This window comes from Fukomys damarensis, unplaced genomic scaffold (genome assembly GCF_012274545.1).
Source record: "Fukomys damarensis isolate Sample0158 unplaced genomic scaffold, DMR_v1.0_HiC HiC_scaffold_28, whole genome shotgun sequence".
Classification (NCBI taxonomy): domain Eukaryota; kingdom Metazoa; phylum Chordata; class Mammalia; order Rodentia; family Bathyergidae; genus Fukomys; species Fukomys damarensis.
In genome coordinates, this window is record NW_022900940.1 from 6442144 (window position 1) to 6461405 (window position 19262).

The 19262-nt window shown below is 47.0% G+C and overlaps 1 protein-coding gene across 3 annotated transcripts in view; it reads right to left on the reverse strand.

The window, feature by feature from the left end:
* Shq1 (SHQ1, H/ACA ribonucleoprotein assembly factor) overlaps nt 1–19262 on the reverse strand; it is a 242902-nt gene that overhangs the window by 3059 nt on the left and 220581 nt on the right. The window contains exon 12 of one of the 3 annotated variants that reach the window (XR_781350.2): nt 1671–1831. Coding sequence is in view for 2 of the 3 variants with exons in the window: in XM_033756886.1 (XP_033612777.1) it covers nt 11385–11597 (213 nt within the window). In the remaining variant the exon portion in view is untranslated. Of the gene's footprint in view, nt 1–1573; nt 1832–10048; nt 11598–19262 lie in introns of those variants that run through there. The other 2 variants (XM_010629972.2, XM_033756886.1) reach the window with 2 other exon arrangements.

Below are 19262 nucleotides of genomic sequence, written 5' to 3' on the forward strand. Positions count from 1 at the left end.
CCTCTCCCTCCCCCTCTCCCAGCCTCCCCTCTCAGTTTCTCCCATGGCTTTCCCCTCTCTGTCTTTCCTGTCACCTTTTCCTTTCTGACTCTCCCATGGCCTTTCTTCTCTGTCTGTCCTAGGGCCTGCCCTTCAGCTCTCCCTGTCTCCCATGATCTCCCTGCTTTTTCTCCCATGGCCTTCCCCTCTCTGTCTCTCCCATGGCCTGACCCTCTTGGTCTCTTCCAGTGCCTCTCCCTTCTCTGTCTCTCCTATGGCCTTCTCTTCTGTGTCTTTAGCACCCACCCTAAGTCCAGGGTCATTTCATCTCTAGATTCAAACTCTGTTACTTGTTAAGACTCTCTCAGATGAGGTTTTATGCTGAGATTGGGAAGTGAGCATATCTTTTTGGAGTGGTCACTATTAGCTCTTATCTCTCCCTGTCCTCCAAACTCCCCCATTTTCTCGTCTACCCCCATTTTCTCTCTCCTCTTTCTCTTATCCCTCCTTTCCCCCCATCTCCTCTGTTCCCTCTTCTGTATCTCAAATGGCCTCTGTTTTCACCCATCTCCTTTGTGTTGCCCTATACTTTAGTCTGCATTGACCACAATCCCACAGGACACTCCAACTCTGGTGCCCAGCAGCAGGTCATCTAGAATTGTGACTGCAATTCTTACAATAACATATCTGCTTGGTTCAATCTGGTCATGTGACCAGTCAGCAGTGGGTTGAGGGTCCAGATCCACTCCTGGGACAGCATAACAGCTGTGGTGCCCTGGCCAGGCCTGCCCACAGATGGGTGTGTTAATAGGACTTGCTGCCCAGTGGCTGTGGGTAATGGGTATTAAGGCAACTTGAAGACCTTTTCTCTGCTTCATTTTACTAAGTCAGCTCTTTCCGGGCCTATACTTAATATCAAGAGGTGATGTCTTAGTTACTTTTCTTGTTACTGAGACAAAATACCCGGTGTCCAATGTTAAAGGAGGAAAGGCTTATTGTAGCTCACAGTTTGTAGAGGTTTCAATCCATAGTTGGCTGGCTCTGAGGCAGGGTGGAGGGACAAAGGGGTATCACGGAGGAGAAACAGTTCATTGCAGGCAGAAGGCAGGAAGGCAGCAGAGCAGCTAAGTGGCAAAGTAAGGAGAAAGCAAGCAGCAACATCAGCCCTCTTTCTGTTCTTTATATCCTATCCAGGCTACATGTCCTTTGGGTGAGTAGCACTCACTCACACACAGAGCAGGCCTTTCCACTGTCCACACTCAGAACTATGCTGAACGAATGAGTGAACTAATTTAATGATCACAGGCCCTTAGTCCCAGCCTCACACAGTCTAGGTCCAGCCACCTCTGAAACAGCCCCACCTATGACTGCATGAGGCTTTGGGGGCGCATCTAGGTACAAGCCCTGACAGGTAGAGATTTTGCAACTTGATTGTGAGAATTCCAGGAGGGAGGGAGAGTGTCACTAAAAATGCAGATCACAAATTCCTTTCCTTAGACTCTGCATTTTAATATACACCTTACGTGATTCTTATCATCAGTAAAGCAAAAATACAAACAAGGAAAATATTCCCAAAGATGCAGTGTTATTCTAACATTGAATATTATTTTATTGCTTCCAAAAAGTCTGTCCCCCAGTTGCAGATCTCTGTTGAAGTTCACCAACCAAGAGAGACGTCCCATTGACAATACCTCACAGAGACTTGGAGGTGTAGCTGAGCAGGGTGAGCCCGGATAGCAGGATCAGTGCTGTCCACATCTCAACCTCATGCTTGGCGAACAGGGACAAGCCAGAGCTGTCTCTGAGCCTCACCGTCATCCATGCAGGGGTACAGGAGGTCCTCACTGGTTCACTGTGAAGATCAGAGACAGTCAAGTGTACTTACGGGGCATCTTCTCTGCTGAATGCTGCTTCACAGCACAGCGTCAGAGCAGCCAGCACCACGGAGGGTGGCTGTGGCGGGGGGTGGCTGGCTTCCCTCGAAGCTGGCTGGGCCTGAATGCAGTCAGTCTGCAGCCCTGGCCAGGTAGATGGGCAAGCTTACTCAAACAAAACTGAGATTCTTTGAGGAAAGAGACAGAATGGGGTTTGTGAATGGGGTGAACACTGGGTTAGAAGCGGCCAACCGTGCCTCCAATCCTCCTAGGAGCATTTCTCAGTAGTGTTTTCTTTCATTTAATTTTTGTTACAGAAATTTTTCATGATATAATGAGAGAGAATCATACAACGACCCCCCATCTACCCAGTGCCCTGGTCTGGAAATTGTCATCATCATTCCTGTGTCCTCTCTGCCTCTTCCCCACAACTTTCTGCCTCTTTCCTTGGATCATTAAAAGCAAGTGTTTAACTTTTTAAAAATAGACTTTAGTTTTTAGAGCAGATTTACTTTCACAGCAAAATCAAGTATAAAGTACAGAGGGTTCCCAGATACCCCCTGCCTCACAGAATGTACAGCTTCTCCCATTTTCAACACCCCACACTGGAGTGGTGCCTGTCCTACCAGGACGAGCCTACCTGACCCGTCACTGCCAGCCATGGCCCTTAGTTTACATTAGGGTTCACTCTGGGAGGTATACATTCTAGTATTTGGATAGATGTGCGTTGACAGTAATGGTTTCATCTTAAAGTATGACAGATGTTACAAGCTTCGTATGTAGACACGGTGAACACTACATGGCACCAACTGTGAATTGGGCCACCTGGATCTCACTGAGCTTCTAGAGCTAATGTCACAGTCCACAGGAAGACACAGAGTAGAAGACCAAGTTCAAAATCACAGGGATGCAGTCGGTGCCACCCATAATATGGCACACGCTATACGATAGATGACCCAAGTCTGCTTTGTTCAGTAGGGGAGTGGCATGACAAAAAGGAGGGTGCTGTGTTTGTGTCCCTCGCAAAAATTCATGTTGATCTTTAATCCCATTATATCCGTTACATCAGTACAGAGAGGTGGGGCCTTCAGGTGATTGGCTCTGCCCTCAAAATGGGATGAGCACTACAGAGAGGGGTTAATGGGGAATTTGTTTTGCCCTCTAACTTCTGCTGTGTAAGGACAAAGTTCTTTCTTCTTCAGGATGCAGCACTCAAAGCCACATTTTAGCAGCCGAGAGAAGCCCTCACCAGTCCCTGAACTTGCCAGACCCTTTATCTTGGACTTCTAGATTCAGGCACTGGGAGAAACGTTTTTCTGTTTTTTTAAAAAAAATTACCCAGGCTCAGTTATTTTGTTATAACATCATAGTATAGATTAAGATAAAGGGGAAACTACTATAGATTAAAAACTGACTAGATTAGTCAGATTAGAAACCTGCCAAGTAAAGGCAGTGTGGGGGTAGAGAGAGAAATTTAGATCTGGATTTGAAAACCACAAAAATATGTTTTTGAGATGGAGGGAACTAGGACAAGGAATACTAAATGACAATGGGGGATTGTTGTTAGTTTTGGGGGATCATGCAAATGGCATATAACGATTATTAAATTCTAACTAGTTTCTTTGGACTTCATCGCACAGGGATGATCACTCCAAGGCCTTGTGCTCTGTCCCACTGGACTCATAAGGAGTTGGTTGTTGTTAACTCACTTAGCATGGTGGGGCCTTAGTATTTCCATATGTAAAAGGTGTAGGTTAGAAGGGATGTGGTCCGCAGTCCCCACCCTTCACCCCATCACCATGACAGTTTCGGTTCCAGTGTCACACTGCCCCTCTTCATGCTGAACCCAACCTCAGATCTGAGAGGCCCAGAATGGTTTAGACTCACCATGCTGCTATTTATGAATCACAGTAACTTTGCTATTTTTAGAGACTTATTGATTTCCATGTAGCTGTGGGCCACTGCGAGAGTCTTATTATCCCTTGCCAAAAGAGCTCGCCTCTCTTTAGCCTGAATCCAGAGAATGACACCCCTCTATTAAATGTCTCTCTCATTTCCATCTCCCCACTTTTCCACTTTGTCAAGGTTATTTCAGCTAATCAGCCGCATTTATTATTTATTATTCAGATAACTGCGGTCACGCTCACTCAAGATGCGTAGATCCTAGACTGTCCCTAGTAACCACAGATGCACAATAATAAAAACGCCTTCCCATTTGGTAGAGCCACTCAACTTTTTAAAGCACACCAGCATGGATTATGGCCTCCTCTTCTGTTCATAGTCCCTTAGATGAGGGCTGTTAACATAGGCGTTCTCGTTCCCATTTCACAGACTGCGTAATTAAGGTTACGAGGAAGAGAAATGAGAGCTCAAGGGACAGTGACCAGCCTACGTCCTAAGTCCCTCTGTGACCTGGGGCGAGGCTGGGCCCCAGCAGGCTGTAGTTAGTGACCACGTATCCAGATCCGCCCAGTTCTAGTTTACGCCCATTGAACCTGTGTGACTCCCATCCGCACTTTTACTCTGAAAAGTGTTCCGACCCTAGGCTGAGGAACATGGACTGGACCTATGGTTTTCCATCCTCGTAGCAGAGCTGACTCACAGGGGTGGGGGGATTTTTTAAACTTCCCGTGCTCCACCCCTAGCCTAAAGCAGTTGCATCAGGATATCTATAGGCAGGGGACCTGGCATTGCCTTGATTCCAGGACCTGGGTGAATCTGAAGTGCAGAGTGATGCCAAACTGCCAGGGCCTCCTGTTGCTTTGCAGTGTCAGCAGTCCCTGTTCAGACGAGAGGCTCAGGACCCACAGCAGACCTACTGTCTGACCTCTTTCTGAAACTATCACAGCTTGGGTCACTTAGAAACACTGGGTTGTATTTTGTACAGTTCTGGGGTGAGGAAGTTAAAATGTGGACAATGATGAGGGCCCCTCTTCTTCCAAGATGGGCTTTTCCGTTGCATCCTCTGGGGGGAAAGGTCACTGTTCCTCACATGGCAGAAGGAATGAAAGGGCCAGGAAGGGCTCTTTTTGACCTAAAGCCTTATGAGGTGCTGATCCCTTCAGTGAGAGGAGAGCCCTGGGGACTTAGTCACCTCCCAAAGGCCATACTTAATACTGCTGCCCTGGGGGTTACATTTCAACATGAGTTCTGGAGGGGGCAGTGTCATTCAAACTATGGACCAAGTACTGACTGTGTCAGAGCTGGCACTTGAGCAAGTTCCCCTAGGAACTAAGGTGACTTTTAAGTTTGATAAGTGCTGCTCTCAGGGCCCTCAAAGCCAACTGCAGCTACTTGACTTGGCTAAGAGAACCTGGCTGTTGAAAGAGCTTCACCTGGGCAACCACTCCCAATTTTGCTGTGATCTGGGTCCTGGCCAACATCAAGAGCAGAAGCCTTGAGACAAAACAACAAAGGTTGGAAAGGGACCCATAACAGATTGATTACAGGGCCAACTCATATACCCTGGAGAAAGAGGATAATTCTAAGAGCAACAAGAGTCAACTTAACTGGCTCAGCCCTCTCTATGGTTCAGGGTACAAATACGATCATATCAGGCCTTAATATTCCCATTATTGGTTCCAAGCTTGCATCTGCCTAGTGAGCAACATGACCTCTGTCTCCTTTGCCTTGTTCCTGCCCTCTTGTCTTTCAAGAACTCCAGGTCCTTTATGATCCCAAAGAGACCAAGCCCAAACACTAGCCAGAGAGGACTGACAATTTGACCAGGCCACGGCAGGGCCTCATTTGCCTTTGCTTTCCTTCATGGGATTGTATAGAAACTTGTCCTACCCAGTGTGTGATGCCTCTGGGTATGGGGAGATGGAGCCCTCGATGACCTAGGCAACCACACCAGCCTCCCTGACACTTTTAGGAAACTGTCATGGCTCCTTCTTAGTTACCTTTGCTACAGTGCCCCAGCTTTGGGGTTCTGTGTTTGCAGGTCTTAACCTCTGATTTACAGAGTAGCTGACACTCCCTCTTGTCCTGAGGTGAGTGCCCCTTGGGGGTCCTTGCTTTGTTTCTTGGTAGTGACTGCAGGTGACGCTATTACCATCCAGTATCAAGATTACTACTGCTAAGCTTCAAGAGGATGAATTATTTGGTCCTCTTCTTCTCTCAAAGGGCAGCAGGGCTTTCTGCACACTGGCCTTCCTACTGCACTGGAGCTGTGCATATAAGGCCTGATAAAATAATACAGCGTGTATTTACATTTTAAAAATTCATTACAGTGAAGTACACACTAATCCCTCTCACTTCAAATACACTTATCCCATTGTTCTTGCCTCTTTCTAGAGCAGTTCTAGAAGTCCTCTTTAGTGATATGTGATCAAAAATATGGTGAATGCAGCTGCCAAATGCCATCTGACAGAAAGGCAGGTTTGTAAAAAGCATACAATGTGTCCCTCGTCCATCTTATTCACCAGATCTGGCACATGTGACTTCTGGCTTGTCCCCAAGTTGAAATGACCACGAAAGTTAAATGCTTTGAATCAATTCGGGACATCACAGCAGCCATGACAGCACAAATAAAGACACAAAAATGGACTTGCAGACCTGCTTCAGAAAGTGCCAAGAACAACGGCACAAGTCTGAAGCAAGGGGGGTGTTTGGAGGGGGTTCGTGGCAATGAGTCTCTTACTGTAATATTCTTTTTTACACTTAAGCTCTCACTGTAGTTTTAATTTCACTACATATTGAGAAGCACTGAGCAAGGGCTTCTCCGCAGCTGCACCAAGGCCCCGAGGCCTCTCCTGCTGCTCATCCCCGCTGCTCTCCCTCCAGCTGGTGGCGGCTCCCCAGCCAGCACAGTCCTGTGCTCTGCCTTTGCCGGATCTGTTCTCCTGTCGGATGCTCTTTTCCCAGACACCTGCAGGGCTGACTTTATCTCCTCCAAGCCTTGCTACAAGCCCCACCTGCTCACTAAGACCCCCCAGAAAGATTTCCGTGAGGCCCCTTCCGGCCTTGCCCCGATTTACCCTGAATTCCCACAGGGCGGGCTTTCACTCACTTTCCCAGCATGGGGGCGTTGCCACCCCACTGGTTTACTGGAGACATCCCTACAGCCTGGAACACCCGGCACTAGATGATCTGCTATAAATATTAGCAGAATGAATAAGTCCATTAACAAGCAAACCTTCACAGCCCCTGGAGGTAGGTGGATTACAGTGTCCATTTTACCGATGGAGCAATTCATAAAAGAGAGTAACTTGCGGGAGGCCTTGCAGGAGCCCTTACCAAAACACGACCTCAGAGGCAGTCAGGGGTGAGGTCAAAGGACCCCCAGATGAGTAAAATATGAATCTTGAGTAGCATATAGGGACGAGAAGTTAAGTTTTGTTTTATTTGGGATGCGGGGAGCTAGAAGAAATAAATCAGACATGAAAAGGATGGAAGAAGACTTTGGTCACCTAGAAATTTGGATACACTTTATAATTCTGTCTTTACTGACAGACTTTGAGTGTATATCCTATGATGTTGGACAAAATTGGATCAAATAGACCCCAGCTCTCTAGAACCTTCAAGGTATCCATCTGTGTAGTGGGTGGTGCCTCTTGAGATCAGCTATGAGAAAAGATACCATGCTTACTTAGGAAACCACCTTAACACACAGGAATTAAGATAGTAAACCTTTGTTACTGTTCTCTGTTTGTCAAAGCAGGCGTGTCCAAAGGTATGGGCCAACCCTGGCTGATCTCTCCTGGGCTCAGGTGTCAGAGCAGCTGCCTAGCCTAAAATACATCACTTCCAATTGGCAGCTGGCAGGCTGTTGGCCAGCATGATGCAGGCCCTGCAGCCCCTATCTGGAATCTAGCAGCCCAGCTCAGGCTTGTTCCAAGGGAAGAAACAGAAAGAAGCACACACAGACACCCACATTGAGGCAAAATCCTCCCAAACCTCAGCCAACTGCATTTGTACACCCAAGTGTATTACTTGGCCCTGACCTAAGGGTTGGGGAAGGAGGTCCCACCTCCTGATAGGACTGTTGCAAGGATTTATAGCAAGGAAAGGTACATAATCTACAGGTTATTTTATGGTAACAGAAATGCACAATGTAAAACTATGGGGCCAAACAATAGATAAATAAGGAAAGGGAGGGAGAGAGCAGGATGAGATTACTATTCCAGAAAACTTTATGTATTTATTCATACTTTTAATAAATCTTCCATGATCATCCACTGTGGGTCAGAGTCTGTTGTAGGCCCTGTAATGCAGCAGCAGCTAGACTTGGGACTGTGTGCTTCATGTTTGAGGTTTAATGCAGGAGACAGATAAGGAAGCCTCTCCTTTAATTTGTCATGGTAAGTGCCAGCGCAGAGGAACTGTGGACAAGCATGGGGACTCACAGGAGGGACACCCAGCCAATCTGGGTTGGGCGAAGGATCCAGGGATGGCTTTAGTGAACAAACTCTAACACGAGATCCATACACCAGCCGTGCAAATGGAGAGCCAGGGAAAAGAGAAGAACATATTTGAGGCAAGGAGAGAGTACATGCACAATCCTGGTGACGAGAGAGTGGGGCTTGTTGACTGGGTGTGGCTGGAGTGACACACAGATGGAGACTCATGTATGAAAAGCAACAGGCAGTAAGGACTTCACATGGAAAGCCTTTTAGCTCACTAGATGGAACTGGTATGTTAGCCATTCGCCCTGTGCAGTAGGAAGATGGATTTTCTGTGGGGAGGAAGAGTCATAGAGTAACAGTACGGTAAGATGTGATTTGGGGGGGTCCCCTGAGGAGACTATATGAGCAACCCAAGCAAGGAAAGAGGATGGTTACCCTACAAAGTGACAGCAGGACTGCAGAGGTGGACACACTGGAAACTCCAGACCAGGTAGAGAACGAAAGACTATCCCTCTACTCTCTGGGTTTCATAACTGAATCTGCGAGTAAGCAGACAATAGGCAGATTAACAGGAAAAAAGGTATGCAAATTTATTAGATGAATGCTGCCTCACATGAAAGAAAAGTGGGTACTGAAATCCCCACTGAGATCTAGAAGCAGATACGTATTTGTCATAGAGACAGCCAAGAAGACAACTTAAGGGCGAATGAATGGTTTGGGGAAAGATTAATGGACAGCAGAAGAACAGGTGACAGCTTGTGACAGAGGCTGGGTGTAGTGCTGACTTCAAGTCTCTTCTCCCGTAATCTGAGGGGATTCCTGCTGTTTTTGAAATTCCTGGGGAGAAGATTCATGACAGGGGAATTCCTCTTAGGTACACACGAGGAGCCCAGAGAAAGCCTCCACCTGTACTCACTATCCTCAAGGGCCCTCAGTTCGACACACTCGGCACCTCAAAATACCATATTTTCCTGAATTCCTTCACTTGGTAATTGCCACAAGGAGCCAGAAATTTCTTGAATGTTGCCCGGAATTTCTGGCTTCAGCAATATAGAGAGATATTGGTGCTATTCAACAAGATGGAAAACTTTGGTCAAAGGAAGTCACTTTCATTGAGCACAAAATTTGATTCTAAGCTTCCCAGCAGCAAAGGCAAACAGAAAACAAGATAAATGACCTGGTCCCATGGTCTCCTGGCAGGAAGCTCATTTGGGTATTATAGAAACTAGACTTCCTCAGGAGTATCCAAGGGGGAATCTTTAGGAGGGGGCGGGTTCTGACAGAAAAAGGACTGTGAACTGAATAACAGACAACATCTTGGATAGTGGGTTTGTAAAAGATACAGCAGTGTTTGTTGCTGGTCGTGGCCTGTTCTGTGTTCTGATCCCTGATAAAAGCCAAGAGCAAGACATTCAATCACGGCTCCGCAGTCACTGTGAGAAGACTCACTGTGCTGGCCCCTGGGTATCACTTGCAGAACAGCCTGCAGCCTCCAGCATCCAGAGAAGGGAGAGACTGGGCGCAAATGAAAGGAACTTGCATTCATTAATAGCTTTTATAAACTTGAAATTGGGAGCTCAAGAACTTACTGGGCAAATTAGTGCCCCACGGCAATTTTAAAGAGAAAACAAAAACAAATCCAACCCAGAAGCCTCAATTACATCACATACCATTAAGACCACAATCAAATAACTTAGAGCTTCATTTCTAAACATTGGCATAATTAGAATCAATTGTGGTTTTTTAATTACATTTTTTGATTACTTAACTAATTCAGGTTTATAATAGGGGAATTTCAGAGAAAGAGCAACAAAAATAAAATAAAAATCACCTCTGATTCCAGCCAATATGTCCACCTGCTGTTAATTCTGTGGTATATGTGTCTTTCTGGTGGTTTTCCTAGCCTACATATGAATAAGTAGTTTTCTCTTTAAATTTTTGTGTTAGGATTGGATTAACTGTATCTCACTTTTTTCAATCACATGTCAGTGGCAAATAGAAATCTCTGTTTTAAAGGAATTTGATGTTCTGATACTCTGTCAATTTTTGGTGTATGTGCCTCGCTTGTCCTACTAGTTTCCAGAAGACAGAGGAGAGCTTGGTGAACTTGACTTTTCCTTGTTAAGGACTTAATAGTGTCCTTTACAATTTTAGTATATGTGCTGCTGAAACAAGAGCTATCACTTAAAATAGAGATCTGGGGGCCTGGGATTTGAGTGTATGGATAAAGAAATACGCTAATGTGATGCCCTTCTCAGAGGGAGGGCACGAGAATAGTTAGACCTTTATGGCCACTCCTGGGCAGGATGCAGAAGATCTTTCCAGGGCAAATTCTCCTTTGGTAATTAGGAGATCCTGCCTTCTCCCCTCTGTTCCCTTCCCTGCAGTGTCTTTGTGGCCACTATACCATGTACCTGTCCCACCGTGAGATGAAGTTTATTTCTGTATTCCTTGGATCATGGCTGACCTTGTGATCTCTGTCGATCCCTGGAAGTGGCAGGTGTAACCACGTGTCGGTTCTGAGCCTAGAACTTCAGAGACTTTCCTACTCTCGTTGCTTCTTTCTTCTTTCCATCAACAATCAAGCCTGGACTAGTCTTTGAGATGATAACCACGTGGAGAGAGACCCCATTCATTCCAGCCCAAACCATTATAAACCAGCAGTTCAGCTGGCCCCAGGGAAGCCCAGCCCAGAAGAACTGAGTTTGATGACTTATAAAATTGAGAGCCAAAGAGGTTTTGAATTAGTAAGCTTGGAAGTCGTTTGTTACACGGCTGATGGATACAACTATGGAGCGTATGTGCAGTGGATTTAAACATTCCATTGTGTTTAAGAATTTGAGAGTCCAAATAAGACCCCGAGGAGACTGAATAGGCTGCACAAAGGCAGGTGTCCCATCTGTTTGGATCACTCTGGTAGTCTTAGCACCATGCATGTGCTGAGCACTAGTAGATGGGGCCCAAATGATAGTGGTGACATTTACTGAATGCTCACTATGTGCCTGGCCCTATGCTACATACTTTCATATTGGTTATGTTAGTTACATGCCTCCTCACTCCGCTTTCCCCTAAAGATGGTCACATCCTAACGCCAGGGATTGGGGAATATGTTTTCTTATCTGGTAAAGGGGACAATGAAGACGTGATTAAATGAAGATTCTTAAGATGGAGACATTTTCCTGGATTATGAGGTGGACCGAGTGCAACCACAAAGGATCTTATTAACAGGGAGGCAGGAGGAGAAAGGCAAAGAGAGGAGACGTAACCAGGGAACAGGTTGTAGTATGAGGAAGGGGCTGCCCAGGAGCTGGCAAGTCAGGGAAACACGCTGCTGTGATGCCCCGGAAGGAGTCAGCTCTGCCGACGGACTCCCACGTCCAGCTCCAGACCTCCAAAACTGCAGGAGAAAACAAATTGTGCTGTTTTATACATTAAATATGGGTTGTTTGTTTCAGCAGCAGTAGGAAATGAGCCCAGGATTAATCCTCACCATCCCTTATACAGTCAGCACTGCTGCCATCGTTTCCGTTTCATTTACAAGGAAACAGAGTCCAATGGGCTAAATCAACTTCCCAGTTGCTAAGTGGCAGCCCTGGCTCAAAACTGGGCTCCTACAATTTGCAGTGCGGAGCTCCTCCCTCACTGGCTCAGAGGAAGCGCTTGGATTTGGGTCCAGATAGCAGCATCCCTGTAAAAAATGAGAATGAGGAGTTGGGCTGGATAATTTCAAATGACCCCTTCCTGCTCCAACTTTCTATGACTTTTAAAAAGTGAATCAGAATCTCTCAGTGCCAGGTTCCCAAACTTACAAGAGGTTCAAGCAGCATTCAGAGAGGCTCAATCACACCTTAAGAGATCTCTGAAGAGATCTCTAGAAATAAGGTGTGAACCATATCATTCTCGGAGCTTTGAATAAGGTAAAGGTCATCAGAATTCCAGGGGGCAGCCACAGCACCCTGAGTCCATAGAACAGGCCCTGTGTTGACCTCCCTACCATCCATCTGCCAGTATTGTTGTGAGGAAACCCACGGCTGGCATGGAATTGACCCGGCCTGGGTCCAAGGAGGCTGTGCCATGCCAAAGCCCTTCGATGTAGACTCTGCCTGGTGAAGGAGATTGATTCAAATGCAATAAGAGTGATGTTTGTAGTTTTAGTTTTTGGCACCAGGGATCGAACTTGGGTCCTTGCACTTGCGAGGCAGGCAGCAGCACCACTGAGCTAAATGCCCAGCCCTTTTTTGTTTTTCTTCTCATTGAGTTTATTGGTATTTTTTAGGTATACAGTACAGTTACATTCATCACTGGGATCTTGTACCTTTACATGACAGGTCTTGGCTCTCATTGATGTTTGTACTTTTGCTCAATGACTAGAGAAAGACAAATCCCTTCTTGCTCTTGGAGTGTAGAATGCAGGTATGAGGCCTGAAACGGCTGCAGCACTTTGCTGTTATGAAAGGAGCCAGTTCCAGGTCAAAAGTCCATTGAAGAACAGCATTGAGAAAATTACTAAGAAACTGAACCACATCCTCGATCACACTATTCCCGAAGCCTAACCTACCTCTGGACCTTTAATTTACAAGACCTAATTGATTCCCTCGATGGTTTAACACAGTTTCAAGTGATTCATTTTTAAGGAAAAACTATCCTAACTAATGTCAACTTGTCATGTTCAAGGTAACTTTTTTTTTTCTTTTTTGTGGCTCTGGTGATTGAACCCAGGACCTTTGCATCGAGCTATATCCCCAGCCTTCTTTTATTTTTTATTTTAAGACAAGGTCTTACTAAGTTGCCCAGGCAGAACTCAAACCTGCAAACTTCCTGCCTCAGCCTCCCAAAAGCTGGGATCACAGGCATGTGCCACTATGTCTGGCTTAAACTAACTATTTAAAAAGTCAGCAGTAGCTCATCTTTTCTAGTGTAATTTCCTGGATCACTTAGTTCTTGGCCAGTTCTTTCCTGACACTTTCACCTTCCCTGTCATAGCCCGTAGCTTTCTGGGCCTTGATATGACTTTGGCCCCTCATGCTGGGGTCAATTTTCCTACTTTATTTCAGCTCCTATTTCTTTGTCCTCTGCTCTCCTACTGGCCCAGCTTTAACCTGAATTTCTTCAGCCTAAATCCCGGCCTATGGGATGTGCCAGTCCAAGCTCAGCTGGAAGCCTCTGCCTGGAGCTCACGTATCGGTAGAGTATCAGGACCTAACTCACTTCTCAGAAGGCCCAGAGGGCCTAGTGCTTCTGCCATCTGACCCCCAGAGTGATGGAATGACCCCTATGACAGAGGCACCTGCTTAATCATGCAAAGGTGCATGCAGAGTGAAGCAAAGATCCTGTGTCACTGGATGTCACCGGGCAGAGGTTAGACTGTTGTGGAGAAGGCTCTCAGTGGGCAGGGGCAGCCTGCTTAGGGACACAACCCAGTTGTCAGAACAGAGACTTGCTTTCTATTCCCAGTGCTTCCACTACACGGCTCTGAGACCTCGGGCCAAAGACCTTGCTTACCTTCTCTGGGCTTGCTTTCCTCATCTATGAAATGGGTTTTATTGATTACATATTTTATTAGGAACCTGGAATGTGGACAAAGTTTTCCGGTAAGACTCTCTACAGCTTTCATTATATCATGAAAGGCGTATGTAACACTGAACTTCTACAACTATGGACCTGGATGATCTCAAATGTTCTTCTCAGCATTGGCTACCCTTTGTTCTGGATGAGTTACTGCTGTGGAGTCACCACAAGGATTGCATTCAAATCAAGTGCATAGGGGACAAATCATGGGACACAAAACGGTCCACGCTTTTCAGTGGTATGTGAAATTTGTATACACATTCAGGTTGTACACGAACTCTTAGCACACTAACATTTGAGAACCACTGAGCTAGGCTAGAAAAAGAAACAGAAATTCAACAGGCTTGTATCTGGGAGCTCAAACCCCTATCCTCGAAAAGAGCTCTCATCTAGGCCCAAACCAAAAACTGCACCGTAAAACAGGGCTTTGCCCTTTTCTTCTCACTCCCGGGGAGTGCAGAGTGCTCATGGGCAAAGAGAAGCAACCCATCCTGCTAGAAGGCTCTGGATGAGGTGGCGCAGGGCACAGCAGAGCCTCCTCAGCAGAGGGGAGCGAGTGCGGAGGCAGAAGGCCTGGGGACCTGGAGGGGGCTGGGGGCGGGAAAACAGGACACAGAGAGGTCAAGTGGGAAAAGCAGACCGGGCTGCATTTTCCAGGTTTTGTGAGCTTTGTTGAGGGTTGGAGCCCATGCTGGGAGCAGGGCAAAGGGTATATACACACAGGTGGGACTTCAAACAAAGCTCTCTGGGCAAACACAGCCCAGGGCCTCATGGCAGAGCTGCAGCCTGGCGGGGTCTCAGGTGGTTTGGCTTTGGCCTGCCTGAGACTTTCCCTACAGCTCTGCCCAGAGGTCTGGCTGTGGAAAATAAAGGCTGCTTTGCAGAGAAGCCAAGTTCCTGTCATCCAGGAATGGTGCGTTAGGTTACCAGAGTGGCCCTGTGAGAAACCTACAGGATACATTTTTCCCTCATGCACAGTATTTGGTGTCTGTCGCTGCATAACAGATTACTCCCAACTTTAGAGGCTTCAAATCCCACTTATTTATTATCTCACAGTTCCTGTGGGTAGGGAATTGGGAGCTGCTCAGCTAAGCACTGATAACTCAGGGTCTGTCATGGGGCTACAGCCACCTGCAGGCCACATGCCACCGGGGTGAGCAAGAGGCCTCTGTTTCCCTCTCATGGGCCATGGCATGGGGCTGCTGGAGGGTCCTCAAACTGGGCAGCCGGTCTCCCCCAGAGAAGGTGATCTAAGAGAGAGTGAGTATGAGGCCCCCACACCTGTGTGCTCTGATGTGGACTGTCACACAGGCACAGTCCCCAGGTCCTGCCCGCAGGCAGAGCGGAACTCGGGCCCCACATTTTTTTTGTGGGTACCGGGAATTGAACTCGGGTCCTTGCGCTTGCAAGGCAGGCCACCGAACCGCTGAGCTAAATCCCCAGCGGGCCCCACATTTTGAAGAGAGAGATATTAAAGAATACTGAAAATGTTTTAGAAACCACCAGAATCCAATGGAGAAGAGCAGTGTGAAGAGTGGCCTCAGGTGTGATAGTCCAGGTAGGAGCAGTGTTTCTGGAGGAGACGATTCTCAGGATGCTTGCTAACAGGAGATTGCAGACATCCCAGTAAAGATTCTGCCTCTATCCCAAATGTTCCATATTAAGAGCTCTGCTCTGGGGCCCAGAAATGGATTTTTTTTTTTTTAACTGCTGGGAACTGAACACAAGACCTTCATAATGAGCTGCATCTCCAGAACTTTTTATTTGTCATTTTGAGACAGAGTCTCACTAAGTCACTAAGTTGTCCATGCTGGACCCAAAACTTGTGATCCTCCTGCCTTCAGAGTGCAGGGATAATGGGCCTATACCGTGATGCCTAGCATTCTGGCTAAGTTCCCTCAGGTATTTTAATGCAGATTACGGGAGTAAAGGAGTCTGTATTTTGACAAGTTTCCAGCTATTCTGACACTAGTAGTGTGTAAAAACGCTGTCACTGGAATTGGCAACGGCTACTGCTTGGAATGGCAACGTGGGAAACCGCAGTATGGTGGGGGATAATCAAAAGGACAGTCCAGGTAGTGGCTGGGTCAGGAATGGGCAGTGCTGGGTTCAGCTCCAGCATCCACCCATAAGGGACAGAACTCAGCAAACACAACCTGTTTCTCTTTCCGGTGGCAGAGCTGCAGGCAGCCCTCAACACAGCACAACAGACAGCTGCCCGTAACCGCTGAGAGCTGGTGTGGGGCCCAAACCCAGTTTGGTATCCTCAATCTAAGGCCACACATCTAGGGACCTGCTGGTGCTGATGTGTGCCTCTGCACTGGAGGGTTGTGGCACAAGAAACTCTCCAGCCCCCACCGAGAAGGGCCGGGTGCTGTGATCCACAAATGCATGGTGATGGGAGGGGAAGAGGCACTCACCCTGGGAACCTCGGGGCTGGTTCGGATGTCGGGATTTATTGACAGGCCCAGGACAGAGGCCCATCCTTGGCCTGATGGGAATCAGGGTTTCCAAGGTGGCCCAGGAGGTGGCCCTTTGTTCAGCTCTGTATGGCTCTCCACGGTGCTTTCAGGACACTTGCCAGGATGCTCTCTGAGCTTTCAGCCATTGTTTGGGCCTCCGGCTCCTTTTTTATGGCATGGTTTATGCCTGCTCCTCAGAAGAGTTGCTAAGCAGCTGCTGCAGCCTTTCTGTTTTATGCTGGGACACTATTGTCCCTCTCTTTATTCCACACAAGGATCCGTGACCTAGGTGGTTAGCGAGCTGCCGCCCAGTCTGGAGCATCACTGGTCCGGAAAAGGCCAGAGAGCAAACAGAGCCATCAAACAGTACAAGGAGCAGGTGAGAGGTATGAAAGCCACCATTAGTAACGGCACCAAAACCCAAGCTGTGGGCCCCTTTGCGCCAGCCCCCCTGCATGTTCACTTCCCTCCTGGACACGGTCACTTCCCCCACAGTGCTGGCAGGCACAGGCCTCGCTCCCTAGGATTTCCCAGCCTGGCCTACCCAGGCTTCAGAACAGGAAAGTCACTCCACAGTGGGCCCCACATGGCCTTGACTTGAACCCCTGGAAAACCTTTGCCCTGAAACTTCCTCCCCTCTGCTGCTCAACTTTAGCGGAACTCTTTCCAAGGCAATTGTAGCTGTATACTTTTCTTTTATCTCCACATTTAACCATGTACCTTGCTGGAAAAAAAAAAAAGAAAAGAAAAGAAAATAGAGATATGAAAGAAAAACCATGCCACACCCAAAGATATCCACTAATGTTCGGAAACAACCCCCCTCCCGTCTCTCCGCGTATGTGAAGAGAAAAAGTCTAGGAGGACTATCTTAGAATGTTAACAGGAGTTATCTTTGGATTAGGGTAGATTTTTTTTCATATCTCCATTTTCTAATTATTTTCAATGAGTGTAGGGTGAAAAAACACATGGTTACAATTTAAAAGTGTTTCTAATCCCTGGCAATTGGACATTCCCTTTTGGTGAGGAGGTCTTACGCACTTAAGATGTTTTGCAGTACCCCTGCCCTTTACCTATCAGGTTCCAGTAGTTGTCTCCAGGTTTTGCCAAATAGCCTTGGAGGGCAAAATCAACCTCAATTTAAGAACCATTAACTTCACACACATATATCCACACATATGATTACTAAATGGAGTTGCTATGTATCATAAATACTGGCTTGTCCTCTTTAAATTAAAAAAGAAAAACATAAAAGTGTACTATGCCATGACAGGTATTGGGCCTGCTTACCTCCATTAGAAAGGGCCACACCATTGTCTGTCCTCTGGCTCCATGCGTGGGCCAGTCTGTGGCACCGGTCCCCCACTGCTGGACACTGTGTATACAGTGAAATCCCACCCCTCCTGCAGTGGTACAAGCTGATTGTGAAAGTGCGGAAGTCGCAAGTGGTGTCCATAGCACAGCTGCAAGATGGTGCCTGGGTCACTTCGCCTTTCTAAATCTCCGTCTCCTTGTGTGGAATGCAGAGGGACCATGAAGGAGCATCCTGTGTTACCAGGGTTCCTGGAATGGGGAGTTCCCTCCACAGAAGGCCACAGCTATCACAAATGTCCTCGTTATGTTCAGTACATCATTGTTTTAAATGCTTTTAATGGCCTCCATCATTTGGAGTCACCATCTATCTGGGAAACTATTCCCCAAAGCGGTCAACATGACATTGGCTTGAACCTTTAGAAATCCTTTGCTCCAAAACCTTCTTCCCCTCTGCTATTTGTCTTTAGCTTCTATTATTGAACTCCTAGGTGGTTTCCAAATTTCCACTACCATAAATCTTTCTGCTGTCAATACAGTCATATATAGTTTCCACTGAAGTTTTGGGAAATGAGTGAAAGAGAATAATGTACCAATCCTAACTTGGGACTTTTGAGGCAAGAGAAAAATCATTTCTCCATGGCCAGGTTTTAGAAAAAATTTTAGACCACTTTCCCTTGCTACACTCACCCTTTAGGCCCTGCCAGCCGCAGTTCTTCTGGTCAGAGTGAGGGTGATGACCTCTGGGATGACCTCTAGCTAAGATCTGGCTGTATTTTCTTGATTTTATGTCAAGCCCAAGCTCCCTTCTTTTTGCCTTGATCCCACCCAGGGTTGTAATCAAACATCTGACAGGATTCCCCTCCTAGTCTTTTTTATTTAAAGTGTGATGTACAGAAGTTGTTGTATGCAATGAATGAGTATATTTGTGTGTGTGTGTGTGTGTGTGTGTGTGTGTGAAAATGTGCTTTTGCAGTTTAAAGAGATAAAATAAAATGAATAGCTCTGTACCCACCAGCCAGGCCAAGAAGCAGTCCATACAGAAGTACTCACTGGCATGCCTGTCTCCCCCAAAAGGCGCTTTCTTGGGGAGACTGGAGTGGGAGTGCCCCGCTGGGAACCATAGAGTAGGAAAACAGGGTTCCCTCCTGAGTTCCACTCCAGCAGGCCCTGGGTTTGCTCTGTGGCCTTGTGCACTTTAGGAAACCCCAAGAGCTTCTAGTTCTGGTTCCAAGTCTTTGACATGGAAAACTGTTCTGCAATGTAAAGGAGATGTTTCTGTTCCTGAGCCTTGCGCCCAGGGCCTGGCATCTAGGAGGTGCTCAAAGTACAGGAGTTGTGGTCCTCCTATCATGGTGCCAAGCATGGAATTCAGAATCATGTTCTCGCCTGGCCCTGATAGCCTTAGCTCTGTGGTCCTAAGTAACGCAAGCCCCAGGCCTCAGTTTCCTCACAGTAGAAGTCAAAAGGCAGACTCACGAGAACATCTCACACTTCTTCCCAGCACTTTGTGATTCTGCTAATTACTGGGACAAGGAAAATGGGTTAGAGGAAGCCAGAACTTAACACAAGGGCTCTGGAAAACAGTGCAGTTGGCTGAATCCTGGAAAAAGACATGCGAATGAGCTCACAGGGCCTAGAGGAAATGGTCTGGCTAATAATGATGACATTTACAGGACTTTTCCTGGGGACCCCATGTTGGCAGTTGCACATGGGTCCCTTAA